Genomic DNA, 20,782 nt, shown 5'->3' on the forward strand with positions numbered 1-20,782 from the left:
ATCTGTGTTCAGGATGGGGGGGGGGGAGGTGCAGGGGGGAAGGAGAGAGAGGGATAAAGGGGGAAGAAGGTGATGAAACAGTTAAAGGCTATAAAATAAGACAGACAAACCTCCTTCTCCTTTCTTTGCTGCTGTATATTAACGGAAGCAAGAAGAGAATGGTAAAGAGTGGGATTTAAAAAAAAGAAAATGATTACTTGCTATGAAAGTTTACTAAAACAGCTGCCCCGCGCCCCTCCCAACCTGCCAAAAGTAGTTGCAGGCTTAGAAAGAAAAATTCGAAGTTAATGCTGGAGCTCTTCATAAATACGTTGAGATGAAAGCATGAGACATTTATGCTATTCTAAGTCAAGTTGGGTGGAAGGAACAGGTAAAGAGGCAAGACTAATGGGTAGCCCAATTACTGCACCAATGGAGGAGCAGGAAACAGGTACATTGGAAAGCAACTATGGGAGGGTGGACGGAAAGCTATGCAAGGTTCAGACAGCATTAAGACAACATGGGAGGACAGGCAGCCAAACTGAGCTTTGGAGATGGCAGACAAGTACTAGGGCTGGGGGAGTTTAGGACACTTATTTATATAGTGATGACTCCTTTTTCTTAGTTTCCATAGACCTATACAGTCTGCCTATGTGACTATAGATACAGAGATACACAGTAATTTGACTTCAGAAACGAAGACTTCTCATTTATATGGCCCCGTTAATTCAAATTAGTCCATGTGAAGTAGGTAGAGAGAGCAAATACCTCCATTTTACAGATAGGGAAAAATTAAAGCAGAGATAAAGAGATTTGCCCAAAACTATAGGGCAATTAGTGGTCAAACACTATGATAATACATTGCATTAGCAAACACCACAAAGGAGCCCATGTGCATCTGGGTCATAGTAATTAAGAAGAATTACATGCAGGGATGGCTAATCAGTACAGCATACTAAAACAATGGATTTATTTCCAAAACAAACCAATGGGAAAAGACTTTCCAACAAAAGCAAGGGCATACTTGTCAAGCACGTTTACATATACAAAGCCTTCAAAAAAGAAAAAAAACTGCCTAGGTGAGCTGACAAAGGCTAGAACTAGGCAACTTACAGGAAATACCTGTTCAAATTGCAAAGTATTAAATGTTATTCAGGCTACAAAAGAAAAAGACAGATTAATCCTTCTCTTTGAAGTCTGCTCATACATTGAAGTCTGTATCAGCTATCCTTTAAATAAGAGTACATCTAGCTGCTTACCAACCTAAAGTATTATTTCTTTAATTCTATACAGTGTGCAAGTTAATCATATTTCTTCTATTGTAAAGGCTTCTCTGTAGCACTTGTCCCAGTGGTAGGTGAGAACCTCACAATCTTTACTTTGCCCCACAGCTCTCCCAGTATGGGAGAATGGGAATTGAGAGAGATTAAGTGACATGCCCAAAATCATACTGTGAAAAGGACAGATCTTCAGAGTCTCGGCTCAGCGCATTAGCCAGAGGATCATACCTCCCCGAGAACGCCAGTGCCTACAAAAGGTCCAGTGGAGCTAGGGTTGCCAACTTTCTAATTACACAAGTGAACACCCTTGCCACGCCCCTTCCCCACTGCTTCAAGGTCCTGCCCCTTCTGAGGCCCCACCCCCCCGCTCACTCCATCCCCCCTCCTTCTGTCACTCGCTCTCCCCCACCCTCACTCACTCATTCATTCATTTTCAGTGGGCTGGGGCAGAGGAGGGGGGTGAGGGCTCCAGATGGGGGTGCAGGCTCTGGGGTGGGGCCAGAAATGAGGGGTTCAAGATGCAGGAGGGGGCTCTGAGCTGGTGCAGCAGGGGTGGGGTGCGGGCTCTGGGATGGGGCTGGGGATGAAGGGGCTCTAGGCTGGGGGATGGAGCCGAGGGGTTCAGGGTGTGGGAGGTGGCTCAGGGCTGAGGTATAGGGTTGGGGTATGGAATGGGGTATGGGATGGGGTACAGGCTCTGGGCTGGGGATGCAGGTTCTGGTTTGGGGCAAGAAATGAGGGGTTCAGGGTTTGGGAGGGGGCTCAGGGCTGGGGCAAGGAGTTGGGATATGGGAGTAGGGTGCGGGATGCAAGCTCTGGGAGGGAGTTTTGGTGCAGGAGGGGGCTCAGGGCTGGGGAAAGGAGCTGGGGTATGGGACAGTTGTGGGGTGTGTGCTCCGGGCAGAACTTAACTCTTGGGGGGGGCCTCCCTAGAAGCAGTGACATGTCTCTCTGCTCCTAGGCCTAGGGGTGGCCAGCTGGCTCTGCGCAGTGTGTGCTGCAGTTCCCAGCCAATGGGAGCTGCAGAGCTGGCACACAGGGCAGGAGCAGCGTGCAGAACTCCACAGGCCATTCCTCTGCCCGTGAGGCCAGAAGGACACGTCACCACTTCTGGGAGGCACATGAAGCCAGGTAAGGAGGCTGCCAGCCCCATCAACCAGACTTAACGGCTTGGTCAGTGGTACTGACTCTGAGGGGTACTGACCTGACCTTTCAGTCGAAAACCAGACACCTGGCAAACCTAAATGGAGCAGATTCAACAAACACATTCAGAAGACAAGCTGAGCTCTTCTACAACACACATTAATAAATGCTCTCACCAAGGAGGCACATTCTGCTCTGCTTTCTCCAATAATCAGAGGGGCACTGTCATAGCTTTCTACGGGCTGTGAAGGACAAGGGCACCTCTGCTTCCTACCTTACAGACCCCCTCACCTGACCTCACTCTCCACCCTGTTCCCTAGTCACTCTCTGTCAGCCTCTCTCCACCTGTCATTCCCTTCCCACTCACCTCTCCCATTGCCAGAAAGGGGATGCAAGCACTTCACTTCCCTCTCCTGGTCTGTGGTAGAGGGCAGAAAACTACTCTCACTTCTCTTCTGGCTGAGAGGACAGGCAGCAATTCAGTACAGCTCTACTGCTCCTCTGACAGTTTCGTTCATATTCTGTGGTTCAGTGCTCCTGTTCTACTGATAATGTTCAGGCAGGATGAGGATTAGAGCACCAAGCACCCATGCAGCACTTCAGGTGATAGTGTGAATTACGCAAAAATCAGCAGGAGCAATCCATTTCTTGCAAAACCTGCCATTTGTGAGCATCAGCAGAAGGAGCATGCCAAAGAACACATCCTATGTGCAAACAGAGGGAATCAGTGTAACACCAGCCAAGCACACTAAATACACTGCTTGTATTTGAGCATTAATGCAGGGAACAGAGCCAGAAAACAATTTGAGTGGGTCTTGTAAGAAATCAGACAGGCCTAGGTCCTTCTTCTGAGATTTGCAGACAAGGTGCAATACTAGAAAGTTACAAAGATTCCCCACATTCTCTAAGTGTGGAAGCAGCTGTGTTGTAACAGGAAGAGCTGGGAAAAGAAACAGCTGCTCTTTCCTGCTCTCAGATTATGTAAGGTCCCATTTATGTGAGGGACTCATCAGCCATCTGGATAAGAAGTCAGAGATTCCACGACTTTTAGAAATAAACAGATGCCCAGCCTTAGATTGACTTCAGAGCTGTATTGGACAATTTGAAAGGATTAATGATTGGACTTCCACAGGAGATTATTCTACAGCCCAACAGACTTCACCTGTTATGCCGAATATTGAATACCTGGTTTTCAATTCTACCAGCCAATCATGGACACCTTCATGAAACAAGGATCCCTGCTTATTTTGATCTACCATGGGGAAGGAAAGGCACTCAAAGTATGCTACCACAAACCCACTAGCAAGCAGCACATCATTTTAGCTCAGTGGAGTTTCTTTGTAAACTTACCTCCATTCTCCACATCCTGGTCAGCGTTAGCATATGTACGAAGAAACTCTGCAAAGGCCCCGTCTTGCTTTAACAGCTCTTGGTAAGATCCCATCTCTGATATTTTACCATCAGTCATCACTATAATTGTATCCATGAGAGGCAGATAACTGACTCCATGAGTTACCAAAACCCGAGTCTAGATTTAAAAAATTATATTATATTACATATATTTTGAGTACAAGGTTCTCTCTAAACAGTAACTAAGTGTTAAATTCTTGCAGTAAGTGATGCACATCAGATTTTAATTATGTGCGTAACACCACACACAACAGGCACATGGTAATTTTTAGAAAAAATTAGTTCTTGTTTTTTAATTGTTTTCTCCTCCAGCTGACCTACATCTTAGGCCTTTGGAGTCACTGAATTCTCTCATAATACTTTGCATGGATGCTATTGTATCTTTCATCAGAAAGGCTCAAAGCACTTAACACTAAGCCCAGATTTTTAAAGCTATTGCTCTGCTCAGTATTGCAACATCTGACATAGGAGCATGTGTCTCATTTTCAAAAGTGACTTAGGCACCTAAGTTTCACTGAAAGTCATTGGGACTTGACAAAAACACCCAAGTCACTTTTGAAAATAAGGCTTAGGTATTGCAATGCTGAACTGAGTAGCACCTAAATACTTTTAAATATCTGGGCCTACATCTTCACATCTCTTCATTTTACAAATGAGTAAAAGCAAGGTCCAGAGGTTTCATGCGACTTTCACAAGATCATGTAACAAGTCAGATCTAATTGGAAATAGAACTGAGGAATAAAAATGATGATAACCGGGAAGTAAAATGGATGAAGTTGTTTCAAAGGAGTTTTCTAGTTCTTGGAACCTTTTGAACCAAGTTTAAAAATCACAGAAAGGATCATTCCACAGAAAAGTCACCCCGATCCAAAGTATCATTTAAAAATACCTACTTTGTTTTTCAGGATTCCCTTTGGTCCAATAACTTTGTCAAAAATATGCTTCCCAACATGGGCATCAACAGCTGATAAAGGATCATCAAATAAATAGACATCGGTGTTACAGTAAACTGCCCGAGCTAGGCTGACTCTCTGCTTCTGTCCTCCAGAGAGATTCACACCCTGGAGAGGAAGGTAATAAAGTGCTGCTGGGTTTTACAGTAAAATACATTGTTTCAGTTTGTGAAGGAGGGTAAAAGTCATAAGAGGCTTCTGTGAAGGCATTAGAGGAGCTGCAGCTTCATGATAAACATACCAAATATTAGACATTATTTCAGTAGCTTAATAGTGTTAAAAATCGTGGGCTAATGCCTCCTTTTTCTGATATGTCTGGAAAATCTAGACATTAATTAATGTCTGTCCAGGCCTCTAAACATGTGAAACACCAATCAGTGGCAGGGACCAGATCTATCTATATGTTTCTATAATACCTCCCACAAGAGGGAGGAAGTTCCAGGTAGGGACTTTTGACACCACTGTAATACAATCATCTCTACTGCATGCCCTGTAACTTGTTACATTCACAGGATTTCCATGAATTAAAGTGGGAGTTCTGTGAATAGAATGCACCTCCTACATTTTGCCCAGAGCTCGGAAGGCATTTTAAAACATGATTGTAGTTAGTTTTCTTACTAAAATGGGAAGCCACTTCAGTGCTGTACTGATAAACAAGCATTTAGTTTCCATGATGAAAAGAGGAGTTCTTGATTGTATAGGAGCTATTTCATATTACAAGTGAAAAATGGAATGTTTAAATAAATATACTCTGAAAAATAACCCATTTGCAAACTCAGTTCTGTAGTTATCATGAGAGCAAGCCAAAGCACGACTAGCCCTAGGTTTTGCAAGGGCCTTATTCAGAGACAGAAGTGCAGAATTCCTGTTTAAAAATCCTCTCCTCCTCTGTGGTCTAGCACTCTGGCTCTGCTATCTTGCAATATTAGTGAGAGACCACATACACTCCATAATCTGGAACTATTTGGTCAGCCCACACCAGAACTGTGAGCCCTATGCACTCTCCTTAGATGCTGCACACTTCCAGGATGCACCAGTGTGGGAATGCCTTCTGTACACCTTACAAAGCATGCACATGCCTTCCCTCCACTGCTATATGCTTTGCGTGGTGTGTAGGGGCTCCGATAAGGGCTTTTCAAGGGCTCTCCTCCTGTTTCCTCATTGACAAACAGCCCAATTCACCTAGCTGCCTGCTCCTTTCAGGTGAGGGGTGGCTGTACTTGGAGCAGCACTTAGCTTAGTTTGCTTGGAAAGTGGATTTTTACAGGCACTGGGGGCCTTTGGGGCCAACGAGGCAGCTGCTGGGAAGAGTCTGCACAGTGAAGCATCAAGCGGTGTTCCTTAGCAAGTCCATAACTATGGTCACTCCAGGCCAATTACATAGGTGGCCTCAGTCCCTGTTCACATACTTTTTTTTTTTTTTTTATTACATTTTTCAACACTTAGTTAAATTTGTGCTAAGGGTCAGTACTCTGAAAATCAAGACCAGTTTTCACTGGAACATTCAGCAACGAGGGTGATTTCCATACTGTTAGTCAAGGTTCAGCTCTTGGACTGCTTAATAAAATAATAACAATGAAAATCCTTGTAACTACATCAATCTATTAATGGGGACAGGCTTTCTTCCCCAGCTCTCCTAGCATTCTAAAAGCACCACTTTTGCTCAACCTTGAGAGAGAGAGAAAAACCCAAACCTGAAGGTGTTCAGGTGAAGACCCAGTTTGGAAGATTTCTGCCCAAAAGGTTTTCAAGTTCTGTACAGTTCTAAACAGAGAGTTAGAATGGAAAGTATGTGTCTAACTCCAATGACTGCATCCATTAGGATGCAGGGGTGTATCTCAATACCTTTTCCCCTATTTCTGTTCTGTCTCCTGTAGGAAGAATCTCTATGTCAGGTAGAAGTGCACAAGCCTCAATCACATGTTTATAGTGGCTCTCTTTCATCTCCCTCCCAAAGATAATATTGTCCTTCAGAGCTGCATTCTGTATCCAGGCTTGTTGAGGAACATAGGCAACTGAGCCCTATAAGAAACAAAAAGAAACAGCAATAATGTATGTTTTATAGTGCAGCTGGGAGCGTGCTTCCCAGGGTAGGCAAACAGATATGCTGCTAAGGAGAGCTAGCCTGCTAAAACAGCATGCGTCTGTGGCAGCTTTGGTTAGCCATGCCCTCTCTTCCATGTAATCATGTTACAAATATGTTTTGGGTAATGGTCTTCTAATGGAAGATGCTTCCCCCCCCATCATCATCCACCTTGTTGAATTCTCCATGCAAACACACGTGCTCTATAGAAGTAGTGAGTGCTAATAGGGCTATGGCGTGATTTAAAAAAAATCAATTTTTTTTAAAAAAAAAAAATGGTTAAACAATACATTTAAATATTTTTGGATGTTTTGTACATTTTCAAATATACGGATTTCAATTATAACAGAATACAAAGTGTACAGTGCTCACTTTATATTTATTTTTGGATTACAAGTATTTGCACTATAAAAAAATAGTATTTCAGTTTACCTCATACAAGTACTACAGTGCAATCTCTATCATGAAAGTTGAACGTACACATGTAGAATTATGTAAAAAAACTGCATTCAAAAATAAAACAATGTAAAATTTTAGACCCTGCAGGTCCACTCATTTCTACTTCTTGTTCAGCCAGTCACTCAGACAAACAAGTTTGTTTACATTTGCAGGAGATAATGGTGCCGGCTGCATATTTACAATGTCACCTGAAAGTGAGAACTGGTGTTCTAATGGCACTTTTGTACCTGGTGTCGCAAGATATTTACGTGCCAGATGCTCTGAAGATTCATATGTCCCTTCACGCTTCAACCACCATTCCAGAGGACATGCGTCCATGCTGATGACAGGTTCTGCTTGATGACGATCCAAAGCAGTGCAGACCGATGCATGTTCATTTTCATTATCTGAGTCAGATGCCACCAGCAGAAGGTGATTTTCTTTTTTGGTGGTTTGGGTTCTGTAGTTTCCACATTCCTCTTTCAAGGCTTCTGAAAGCATGCTCCACACCTCATCGCTCTCAGATTTTGACAGCACTTCAACTTCTTAAACCTTGGGTCAAGTGCTGTAGCTATCTTTAGAAATCTCACACTGGTACCTTCTTTGCATTTTGTCAAATCTACAGTGAAAGTGTTCTTAACATAAACAATATGTGCTGGGTCATCATCCAAGTCTGCTATAACATGAAATATATGGCAGAATGCGGATAAATCGGAGGACATACAATTCCAAGGAGTTCAGTGTCAAATGCTTTTTTTTTTTAAAATGATCATCATCAGCATGGAAGTATTTCTTCTGGAATGGTGGCCAAAGCATAAGGGGAATATGAATGTTTAGCATATCTGGCAGGTAAATACCTTGCAACGCTGGCTACAAAAGCGCCTTGCAAATGCCTGTTCTCACTTTCTAGTGACACTATAAATAAGGAGAGGGCAGCATTATGTTCTGTAAATGTAAAACTTGTTTGTGTTAGCAATTGGCTGAACAAGTAGGACTGAGTGGACTTACAGGCTCTGAAATTTTACATTGTTTTAGTTTTGAGTGCAGTTATATAACAAACAAAATCTACATTTGTAAATTGCACTTCCACAACAGAGATTGCACTATAGTACTTGTAGGAGGTGAATTTTGATTTAGTTGGGGTTAGTCCTGCTTTGAGCAGGGTTTGGACTAGACCTCCAGAGGTCTCTTCCAACCATAATCTTCTGTGATTCTATGAATTGAAAAATACTATTTCTTTTGTTTATCATTTTTACAGTGCAAATATTTGTAATCAAAAATACACACTTTGATTTCAATTACAACACAATATATATATATGAAAACGTAGAAGAACATCCAAAATATTTAATAAATTTCAGTTGGTATTCTATTGTTTAACTGTGTGATTAAAACTGCGATTAATCATGCTTAATTTTTTTTTAAGTTAATTGCGCGAGTTAACTGAGATTAATCGACAGCCTTACTAAAGAGAGAGAGTCAGGCTTCAGAAATGCATGTGTCACTACTAAATTATTAAATGAAAGATTGGAGTATTTCTCCCCATCACATACAACAGGGGATAAGGAAAAAGATGGCTTGTATTGAATATTTTTGTTAAAAAAAAAACAAAACAAGGGAGAAGGGGAGAGGGGGGAATGGGGGTTGCAACATGAGAATTCATGTCTTGTTCACTTTGTTTTTCCAGGAAGATTCAAAGGATGACAGAATTAATAAGACTACATCATAGGCACAAAGGAAATGAAAGTAAAAAAAAAATTAAGAGGGGAAGCGATTTTTTTCAGATAATTTGAGAACTGGATTTTTCAACTGAAATCTGTATTAAGAACAAATTTACAGCTGGAAAAAAGGTCTCTGTAAGAGATTCAACCCTGCCCTCTCCCTTTCAGTTTAGGGCTGAGAAAGCTTCCAAATCATTTCTCTAGGTCCTCCACAAAGACCCCCTGCAAAAACAGGAACAAGGTTTTATATTCCTGATATTTCTATGATAAACACAAAATTTTAAATACCATGCACACTTTCAGACCTCTATGTACATCATAATGCAGCACAAGCACAATTCCTCCCCCCATACCCATAAAAAAAAACACACTTGTTACTTTGAGAGGCTTCCCCCCCACCCGGCCCAAGCTATGGAAGTATCATCATCACTTCAGAAGTGCCCACAAACAGAACTGTTATCCAGACATGTCCTACCTTGACAGCCACATATCCTTCCTTCTTGTCCATCTCTCCTAGAAGGGCAGACAACAAAGACGACTTTCCACAGCCAACCTGTCCAACAATGGCAATCAGAGAGCCTTCAGGGACAATGAAATTAATGCTGAAATAAATCACACACAATTCAGCCTCCCTTGGTACAATACCACAAACAAATAATGGTGAGCATTTTATTGTAGTATCAAATACAGAGAAACACCAGATACAATCAGAACACTGGCTCTATAGCTGCCGACAATTACAATAGTCCACTGATTCTTTAACAACAACATGAGTCTGAGAATTCAACCTTCTATATGCAGAATGTGCTCAGCTCTACTTATAAACAATCATATAGTCTCAGTATGTGATCAGTCCTCCAAAAAGCAGCTGCCAAGACCATCCTTCTTGCCAACCAGTCAGATATTCTCACCTTTTCTTGATACTCTCTGCACCAGCTTTGCCTCATATTGTCTATTCAGCACTATAAATATGCATGGTGTTTTATAAACACCAGACAATGACTGCATCCTAGAAAATATATGATAAAGAACAAGGGGAATTAAGGGAAGGCTTCCAGCAGCAACCCTGCAGGTGCATTGGTTAGCACAGTGTGCATCCTGAGGATTTTGTAAAGTTCCTTTCCTACCCATCCCCAGTACTCGAAAGAAGAGAGCTATAGATAAGATGTTTAAGGGGGAGACTTGGACGATAGGGTGGAAGCCTGGCAGGGAAGCGGATATAGGTGTAAGGAGCCCCATGGTTGAAGTCATAAAACAAGAAGGGCTGGTTAGTTGTGTAGCTCAAAGCTTGTACTAATTACAAACTATTCTCATCCCTTTGAGCCTCCAGAGAACTCTGCTCCTACCTCCATCTTCTCTTCTTCTACCCTAGCCCTGCAGATGCTCTACACCAGATTTTCTCCTGGCTATTCCTTTTGACTCCTTACCCCACTAATAACTTTGTCTTCTTTCATACCAACCTGTATGCTTGAAAGAGACTCCTAATTAGAGGATGCAAAAGCTCCCTTCCCATTCAACAGTCTTTCTCCTTGCACCCCCTCCACCCCCCAAACAAAACCCACACACCTTATAAAGCATGAAACATCCTATCTATGTCTAAGTGAAATGTGTTTGTATTGCTGTTCCTTCAAGGTTGTAAACTCTTTGGAGCACAGACTTACCATTTTAGCAAAGCTTATTTATTGTGCAGTGATGCACACACTTCAAGCTCTACAGAAACAATTAAAGTGATAAAGATTTAGTGCAATTATAAGCCAGAACTAATTAGGATACCAATTCTTACTCATTCAGTGAGGGAGGATCATTTCTTGACCAACTAAATGTTGCATTCTTCACAATAATGCTTCCTTCAGCTAGCAAATAATGAAAAAAAAAATGTTTAGATGCAGGCCAATAAGGAAACAGTTGCATGATGTACACTGCACTGTGCCATGGGAAGTAAATCCAGACACACAGAGAGGCAGGTCCAATGCTATTTTAGTAACAGAACTCCAGCACTCTGTTTTCATTAATAGCTCACACTCCATTTTGATTGATTCTACAAACAGGGCTGGAGTTTTCAAATTACAATCATTTACTGGCCATAGTACAGGTATGGCAAGAAAAGCAAGTATATATCAAAATACTACCTTGATATTCAACTGACAGGACTTTGAATACACACAGGGTGTCAAGCTGCTTCCTTTTCCAACAAATCAAATTTTACTATTTATTCCTTTTAGCACTGTAAAACCAACAAAGAATCCAGTTGAGGAAGCTGGATTCTATTTGGACATGTGATTCAATTGAAAAAAGGAAGAAGGCAGAAAATAAGGGTCATAGCAAGAAACTCTGCTGATAGGAAAACCAAGTGGATCTAGTAATGGAGAACCCACCTGAATGCATCCAGAGAGAGAGAGAGAGAGAGAGAGAGAGAGAGAGAAAATATACGAGAGAATATTGTATTACCTTTATAGAAAGGATGGCTAGGGAATCACTTATCAGGGATTAAACCAGCTATAAGAGCAGCACATTTTACAACTTGAGGTATTAAGATTCTACAAAACCCTACAGTTCTGTGACAAATCCACAGACGCAAATTTATATTGCAGCAGCACCTAAAGGTCACTAACAGGTAGGGCCCTGCAGTGCTAGATATTGTACAAACATAATGAATGACTGTCCCTGCACAGAATGGGAGACTGGAGGAATGTAGTAGTATTAATTGTATTTAAGCAGAGTTGGATGACTACATGCAGTTCCATAAATGAAGAGAGGTATGTATGTGTCACTATGCTGGGGAGACACTTACTCTTTCTGAGTGGAGTTTAGATGCTCTCCAGAAAAGTGATTAGGGGTTTTCTGTATAGGAGTGCTTTTGCCATCTTCTGACCTACACTGACAGCTATATGAAAATTACTTTTCTGCAAGGTGTCCACTGTGTCCATTTAAAGCTGGTTAATTTAGTAAGTCATTTTACAATAACCCTCCTTGTTTCTTACTGACATTGGACATGAGCATTTTATACTATGGACAAGAGGAAAGAAAAAAAACTTGCAGAAATTGCACAAAAATTGAATTGAAAAATCCACAGATCTCTTGCCAGATACACAACTCCCACAAATTGCAAAACATTATTTTAAAAGGCCCACAAAGACACTTTAGAACCAACCCAAAACATGCTCTATTGGGCTCCAATACTTGTAGTTCATAGCACTGGAAATTAACACAAACTAGGAGCAAATAAAAACTATACAAAATAAGGACTTACCATCTTTGACAGAACCTCTGATTATGCTATCAGGCTCTAACTCTTCATGCGAGAGAAATAACCTGAGACGCTTTAAGGAAACACTTGCCTAGACATGAAACAATTGAAAAACTATTTTACACACAGCTTATAAAAAATACTGTTTCATTTTGCTTTTTTAACTAGATGTTAAAACTAATATATTCCTCCTATTGTAGCCACCACAAGCCACTTCACCCACCCCCTCCTCAGACTGGAAAAAACAGACATGCGTTTATTTGTACTGCAGTAACACCCAAAGGGCACAACTAGGATTGGGTTCCGATTGTGCTAGGTGCTGTACAAAGGGTATACCTACTACGGAGGTTATACCAGCATGCCTATGTCAACATAGCTATGCCGGCATAGCCTCCAGTGTGTCAGTGTAGTAACATCCCCTCTTTGAACAACATTGGCTACCTCGATGGAAGCACTTCCCTCGACGTAGCTATGCCTCTTCTGGGGGTTCTGTTGGTCAGGAGAGTTATGCCAACATAGCTATGTCAATGTAACTTTCAAGTGTAGATCAAGCCAAAACACACAGGAAAATAAGAGACCCAAAAACTTTACCTTCTAAGGTGACTGCATTTCAGTGGTGGGTAGAGACTTCTATATGCACATAGGACTGTAAGGCTTTAAAGCATTCACAGACCTCAAAAAAGCCACTATATATAGAAATAATCACTTTGAGTTAATCAGTCATTAATATTAAAATCTTACTTGTACCATGCTGCTGATGACCATAGGAAGAATATTCAGTGGGAACCTGAGGATGTTGAATAAGGCTAAGGAAACAAAAGCTTTCTGAGCATCTAAGACATTGTTCTTATCTACCAGTACATAAACAGCAAAGGTGGATAAAGCAACCTAAAAACAAAAACAGAATAATCACGGTTTGTATTCTTTTCTCTTACGTTTTTAAATTCAAATACGTCTTCTCTAATAACTAGGGCCATATTTACACACTGAAAGGCAATTAAACTCATTCTTAAGAAGAAAATAATCAGAATAAGCCTTTGCAAAACAAATATTGGGTCTTAACTGTTTTGTTAGTTATTCAACAGCTGCTGGCTTCTCTTGGAAAACTGAGAAAGTGTCTCTCTTTACAGAGCAAAGATGAGACAAGGCAAAGCAGGAAAAAAGTATGCTGATTAACTCAGGTGTACCAGGTTGCGTGTTTATTTTTTGCTTTCTCTGCCTTCTAATCACCCCTTTTCCCTCCGCTAGTTACAATCACGGCACTGTACCACACTTCTGAACAGCTCTGAAGGTGGGCACACAGCTAATGTAACTAACAAGATTTAGATCTTGCCCACACTACATTTTGTAGATGGCTACCAACAAGCCTGGTTTTCACAAGCATAGCTTCCATAACTGGAGGTTGAAGAATCATTTAAAAGTGTGTTCTTAAGCATACTAGAAAATAAAACTCTGCAATATCCCACCCAGTTCAGGAAAAGAATCACTGTGTACACATAGGTGCTGGAACTAATGGTGCTAAGGGTGCTGCCACACCCTCTGGCTTGAAGTAGTTTCCATCATATACAGAGTTTGCCATTTGGGTCAATGGCTCTCAGCACCCCCACGATACCAATTGTTCCAGCATCCATGTGCGTTCTTTAAGAAACTATATGCTTGACTATGACATCAAGCACATTTAAACATATAGTGTGGCTAAGGCATTATGTACTGACAAAGAAAACAGTAAGATAACAAAGACGGGCACAAAGCCAAGCATGGCTGCTTCGAAAATTCCTCCCTTGAGACTGCTCAGCTCACCTTTTAGCTCCTTTTCTCCCTGACAGCCACTCCCACATGCCTTATACCTAGGCCGTATAATAAATCATGTGCCTCAGTACATCAGCAGGACCCAATAACGCTTTCCCAGCAAAATCATCACCTGCTATCCAGTTTGAGACAAAGTGCCAACAATGTTACATTTAGTTAGAAAGACTAAACCCCACTTTATTTACCTAATGCACAGTGAATAAATTGGTTTTAATTCTCCATGAGGTCTATTTAAACACTTATGTAAAAGCCTATTTAACTGCTATGAAGGCATGTACTATTTTTCTTATGCCTGCTGACTCAACTGTGCATGGTAAGGTAGCTTGTTTATACATTCGTTTATTCAGACAGAGAAAAAAGCCCTCCTAAAACTAAAAACAAAGAAGGGTCCAAACAATTACTTTAAAGGCAGAATGTTTGCCCATTTCTATGTTACTGGAATCTATATTAAAATACACTATTATAAGCACACACTGCCATAAAAAGGTACAAGTGACCAGTTTCATGAAACAGATACTGAACAATTTTATAAAGATCCCTGGCTAGAAGAGCAACAAAGCAGGGCAAAAAGAAAAGGGTGTGTGGGAAAGAAATGAACCAATTTGAAAATCCTATTCTTCATAAGTTGGTATCCTGACTGATAAAAAACGGGGAAAGAGAAAGTTATAAAATGTCCCCTCCTTCAGAGTCCAATCCTGCTTTTGTAGAAGCCTAGTGACACCACTCCCTTTAACTTCTATGCAAGCAGGCCCATTGACAAACATTCATAACACACTGATGTTTAGATAGTTGGGTACGGAAATTAATCTTCTTGGCTTCAACAGAGAAACTGAAATAAGGAAAGTCCCTTTACGGAGCTGTATTTAGGAACCTAGTAAATCAACTTTTAAAAAAAGCCATCTCAGCCTTTAGAAAAACATTCACTAAAGAATGCTTCTGACTTCTCCTACGTAGGATGCTGCTTCTTCTGCTTTTTATCATACCTATAATGTCATGTAAACATAACCAGCACTTAGAGGCAAGGAATCCATGAGTGGAAAGAACACTTAAACACCTTCAAATGGAACATACATATTTTACCCTAATGTAGGCATGGTTTGTTTGCTTCTGCCAGATGATGAGAGCAACTGCCCTTTGTTCTATCAGGGCCACAAGAAATTTTAATACAATTTATCTCCTCTTCCATTTCCATGCAAATTCAAACTAGCCACAAATAGTCAGATAATATTTAAATGTGGAACAAAACCTTTTTAAAAGTTAGAATGATCCTAGGCTACAGAACATCTTTCTCCCAGCAAATCAGCTTTACCAGAGTGGGTGGGAGAAAAGAGGCATCCACACACATCTATGTAGGACTAATGCGGTGTGCTTGGAGATGCATAATATTCATTTTGATCAAGGCTCTCACCTGGGAATCTGTGTAGCATGCACTTCTATAATGCAATTTTTTTCCCAGAAAAATTACAAAAGTATAAATGTTAATGTAAAGGGAAGTCCTAAGAGGCGCTACCTAGATAATCTATATATAATAGCCACCTCCTGGAGGGCATTTTGTTCTGATTTGTGACCAAATTACTATTATTATTATTTACTCCTTTTAAGTTTTAACTTTTGTAGAACTGGTGAATATGAAAGCCCAAGAACGAACCAAGTCACTGCCTATCAGGAAACGTTTAACTTGGAGGAGGTTGTTAATATTAAAAAAAGACAAAAGTGTAGACAAAAATATCTTTTCTAAAAGTGCTGAAAAGCCGATTGTTGAATTGCATGTTGCTGTGGATAGAGTTTTGTTTATAAGACTGAGTTCTCTGAATAGTGAAAGACCAGTACTGTAACTAATAGGAAAGCAGGACTTTGCTCTCGCTGTTTCTTTGGCTTCTACCGCTCAGCAAAGCACAACTTCAAACCTGTTTTACTTACCAGAAAAGGAGCGCACACCCAAGTGAACGTAGCCGCTGCTGCAAGGTAAGCAGACTTTTTAAGCACTTTCAGCTCTTCCTGTCTGATCCCCAATACTTTCTCTTTGAAGGCTAATTCCCAAGCATAAAGTTTCAGCACTTTAATTCCATTGAGAATTTCATTCATCAGCTTAATTCTGTTGTCTTTACTCTTCATATGGGCTACCTAAAATCCCATTACAAAGAAACAAGTCATTAGCATAGCACAATACTTGGCATGTCTACAAAGCCATTTGAATAAACCAATTTAGCCCATACAAATTTCTTAACTCTATATTTTATGTATTGGTGAAGTATACCTAATTATTATGGGGCAAGACCACTGACAAATGCAAGCGAACAACAAAAGTGCCACCTTAACACCAAACAAACATTTTAACTAATTAGGGGTGGTTTTGAGGAAAGGCAAAAAAACAATTTCACAAAAATAAAGTTGTAGACATCTTTGTAGAATTCAGGAACTCGATGGTCTCTACTGGCCTTAAAAAGTCTGAGTTTATGTACAAAATGCAGTTTTAAAAAGTAACTCCATTATACCCTTGAGCTTCATTGATGTATGATTTGTATCTAACCCTCGGCCACCCCACACACTTTTCATTCTGTTCAGACTCCTGTTGAGTCTATGAACCAACAGGTGATATGTCTTCCAGTCAGCAGCAGAAACAAAAACTACCTTTCCTTCTTGTTACTTAACTTTGAGCATTTTTCCCCCCCCACTACACCATTTATATGTTCACTTCAGAAGCCTCCTTCCTCCTAGAGGCTTTTCCAAATTAAGGAAAAGAACCTTTGAAAAGATGTACAGTTCTAGGCATGGATGGAGTGTGATTCAGCATAAGACAGTCAGGAATTCTGAGTTCTAATCTCAGCTCCGCCACCTACTCATACTAGATCACCTTGGGCCAGTCACATATCACACCTGTGTCTTATTTACAAATACATTATGCAGGTACTACCTTCATTATAAAGGACACCTATACAACGGGTAAAATACCTACATACTATTCCTCAAAGGAACGTTGGGAAGCGTCATCAGTGAAATGGGGCACTTGAAGAGGCTTGATTGAATGCACTATGTAAGTGCAAAATTCAAAAGAATTTCACTTTATTTAGGTGGCAGCAGGGTCATATGATTCAATGCAATGATCCCCATTAAGGGTCAACATTTACCCACACTAACCAGACTGATACCTGGGAAATCTCAGCTATTTCGTATTCTGGGCTTACATTTTCAAACTACAGTTCACAGAAAAAAAGTGACCATATTCAAATGGATTTGTATTTTTTGACCTGATTAGTTTGAAAACCAAAACCAAGTGTCAAGAAGTATTCTAAGATTTGTTAACGGACTGACATTAACATAAGAGTAGTCCTCTACTGGAATGCTGTTAAACTTAACTTTGGGATGCTTGTAGTTGATCCAAACACTCTGATATATCAAAATTATATCAAATTAATCTCACTACAGGGGACAGTATCTTAAAAATCCTCTTCTAACAACAAGTCTAATTGCCTATCACAGAAATCTGTGTCAGAGTCCATACAACAAAGTTATCAAGCATAGGTGCTGGCACTAGGGGTGCTACTGCACCCCCTGGCTTGAAGTGGTTTCCGTTATACACAGGGTTTACGGTTGGGTTCAATGGCTCCCAGCAACACACTATACAAACCAGCACCCCTGTTGTCAAGCAATCTGTTTTGTAATAAAATGTGTTTATCAGTTGAGGAAGTGACTTCTGGATGCGAGTGTGGTTTTAGAAGTAAAGGGACTGCCAACACTGAGATGAGAGCCATCTATGAACAGAAAAAATAGAACAGACCCACACAGTGACAAAGAGAAAACTATCTTTACAAGCACCATCCTGGAAAAGTAAATATTTCACACACAAAATGGACTACCGCTTACTACATACTGAACCAAGTTCTCACGTCATTTCTTAGAACAGTCAGCTAAAGGCCAGTTAAAATGTGTGCTGTTAAGTGTTTAATCCATCATCTCAGGCATTCTGTTGAGTTGTATAACGGTACCTTACCACTGTATCGGAAGTTACTCCATTTTATATGTGACCAAAAAAAAAAAAACAAAACAAAAACCACCACACCCACCCACCGCAACACAACATTGCAGGACATTGGTGCATTTTTACTTTGGAAGTGTTTTGTGCATTAGCTTTGCTAGTCACTGGTGGGAAGGCTACTGTCAGGCAGAATATGCCCATTATAAAAAAACACCCTGGCAAGCAGGACAAGAATTTGAATAGTAAGCATAAACTTTCAAGAATCGAATGGGTCACATAAAATTGTAAAATAGTAACATGTCTTAAAGCATATACACATACAAACAAACATGAAGTGTCATACCTGATATGTTTTTGTCTTCATTGCCATCACAGCATTTACTGGAACCAAAAGGATCATGACTGCCACACCTGCTAGGACGGAAGGACCTAAATTCTAAGAGGAAAAAACAATATACACACACTAGTTATTTAGAAAATACGTTAGAATACACCTTTAAAGATCTTCTATCCCATTATTCTGCATAGCGTAAACCCCATGTGTACATACAATTTTTTCTGTATTTTTCTATCCCTTTCCTCCCTCCTTTTTTGACTAAGGACACATGCAGATAATTATGATCTTTGCTTCTTCAAAGCTAAAATGCAAGGCCCTTCCCCGTATGGCTCTCAATTTTTCGTTGGTGCTATTCTTTCAAAGTAGAATATAGGGGGATGAGTGTCTAAGGTCCTGCCTTAACTTCCTGGCTGTAAGCAGAACTGGGGCTGCCCTTCTGATAAGTGCCTGGACTAGAAACAGCAGGCATTATCCCAGCATGATGGGTGTCGGGATGATGAATCAAATGAAGAGATCCTTCATCTGTCCACTTCTCCGCCAAGTGACACAGGATGAGCAGAGTCCCAACAGTTAACTGGGTGCTCTAGAAGCACAGGATGCCTAAATTCACCTGGCACATGAAAGGGTTGCCAAGCTGGCCAGCCACTGGGGCCCAAGATTGCCGAGTGAAGGAAGGGCTGTTGACAGGACACTCACTTTCTACACAGGGAATGGGTAAGAGAAGCCTTTGTCTCAGCCTGGTACTTGAGGCGGCTTGGGCTAGATTTGCAATTGAGAGCCCTCTGCCTCCTCTCTTCCTTCACAATGGCAGCATATAGTCCTAAATGGTTCTCCATGCAGTAGCACATTCTCACTCTCTCCTGCTCTATACCCTCCAATGGTCTGACATTAGCAATTTATAGTCTTGAACTTTAGAGGAAAACACCTGACCACTAGTTGCTTTCACCTACCATAATTAAACAGGAAAACAAGAAGCACGACATAATTACCTGCCATAATAAATACAATGCTAATATAACTTGCAGAGGCGCAGACCAAATCATGTTTATATAGGTAGTCAAGTCCATGAACCTCTGAGCATCCACAGACATTAGATTTACAATCTCCCCAACAGTAGAGGTCTTTCTTGCAGAATTTGTGATAACCAATGCCTGTGTGTCGATAAAAAGGAAGACATTGAATATAGTTGGCAAAACAGCTTCAATTTGCCTTTATTTCATACTGCAACATGAACAGCTTTTCCTGGAGTTTAATTTGTGGTCACAGGCAATGCTTCTCTCACGTACAGTACTAATTTTTTCCCCTACATGTCTAAAAAAAGCACTAAAACTGCATATTCAGTATACAATCAGGGTTAAACACATGAGCAAGTTATTTCTGTTTGGGGTTTGTTTAGTTTTAGTGCCAGGGGTTGAGTGCTGGCTTCTTGTCGTATGCTTTCCTGCCTCACCTCCTGCAGAGCAGCTAGTGTAAAGCTTTTTTAAATAGCTCCAGGTTGTTTCAGGCTGAGACTGTGCATACTGGTGTCTGCTTGGTTGCGAATAATCCTCATTATACTGACCTCTGTCCCATTTCTGTGCAGATGGAAGTTTAGTTCCCATTCCAAGATAAGATGTGGGGTTTTGTTGCACATGATCAATAAAAGCAGCTTCTTAACTGAAAGTATCTTTAATTTACAGCTGTGGGCTGAAGGAGATCTCTTACATTCTACTTACCATTAGATACTAGCCTGTGCAAAGTGTTCCAACTAGTTAAAATTATGTAATTTACTCAACTTCATCATTAAGATTTTATTGCAGCTCCCCCGCCCCAATTTTCAGAGGTGCCATTACTCTGGTGATGATGTAATGTTTAAAAGCATGCATACCTTGCGATAGACTGCACCAATGACAGCTGTTTTAAGCCTCATTCCCGTAACAAAGCAAATATGGAAGTACTGGTGGAGGATCAGAGTCTGCAGACAGGCACATGCAAACAGAAGCCCTGTGTACAGATAGCCTTGCCAATTTGGGGCATCTTCATTGTTCACAAAATTAATTAACAACCTGCGAAGAGAGGATTTGGTGAGCTTAATACACAGTGTCAAAGCTTATCAAGTTTCCAAACAATGACTAGATTATTCCAGACATGATATCCCAACAAACGCACCAAACTGGCAATAGCGAACACTAGGGTGTAGCCTCAGTCATGTCACAAGATTTTTACCCAGACTTTGTAACTGAGAGGACCCCGAATTCCCCCATCACACACCATCTTCCTATCCCACCACCCATTCCCAAGTGTCCCTAGCTATAATCTGGAAGATTGAATTACCAAACTTTTTTGGAAACTTCTAATATAGGTCTTCTTGGATGCACTGACAGAAATGATCACTAGTAAGGTGCATGGCTATCTCAAAAAGAGAAT

At 40.7% G+C, this 20,782-nt stretch overlaps 1 protein-coding gene across 4 annotated transcripts in view; it reads right to left on the bottom strand.

Annotated features, from left to right (window-relative positions):
- The window catches only part of LOC119862204 (multidrug resistance-associated protein 1), an 84,604-nt gene that overhangs the window by 15,599 nt on the left and 48,223 nt on the right, over window positions 1–20,782 (bottom strand). For 3 of the 4 annotated variants that reach the window (XM_043494121.1, XM_038418476.2, XM_043494120.1), the window contains exons 9-19: window positions 20,244–20,421; window positions 19,366–19,527; window positions 18,383–18,475; window positions 15,984–16,187; window positions 12,996–13,142; window positions 12,258–12,345; window positions 10,791–10,860; window positions 9,483–9,609; window positions 6,611–6,787; window positions 4,706–4,873; window positions 3,753–3,930 (exon numbers count right to left, since the gene is read on the bottom strand). In XM_043494121.1, the coding sequence (XP_043350056.1) occupies window positions 3,753–3,930; window positions 4,706–4,873; window positions 6,611–6,787; window positions 9,483–9,609; window positions 10,791–10,860; window positions 12,258–12,345; window positions 12,996–13,142; window positions 15,984–16,187; window positions 18,383–18,475; window positions 19,366–19,527; window positions 20,244–20,421 (1,592 nt within the window). Of the gene's footprint in view, window positions 1–110; window positions 115–3,752; window positions 3,931–4,705; window positions 4,874–6,610; window positions 6,788–9,482; window positions 9,610–10,790; window positions 10,861–12,257; window positions 12,346–12,995; window positions 13,143–15,983; window positions 16,188–18,382; window positions 18,476–19,365; window positions 19,528–20,243; window positions 20,422–20,782 lie in introns of those variants that run through there. The other variant, XM_043494123.1, reaches the window with a different exon arrangement.

This window comes from Dermochelys coriacea, chromosome 10 (genome assembly GCF_009764565.3).
Source record: "Dermochelys coriacea isolate rDerCor1 chromosome 10, rDerCor1.pri.v4, whole genome shotgun sequence".
Taxonomy (NCBI): domain Eukaryota; kingdom Metazoa; phylum Chordata; order Testudines; family Dermochelyidae; genus Dermochelys; species Dermochelys coriacea.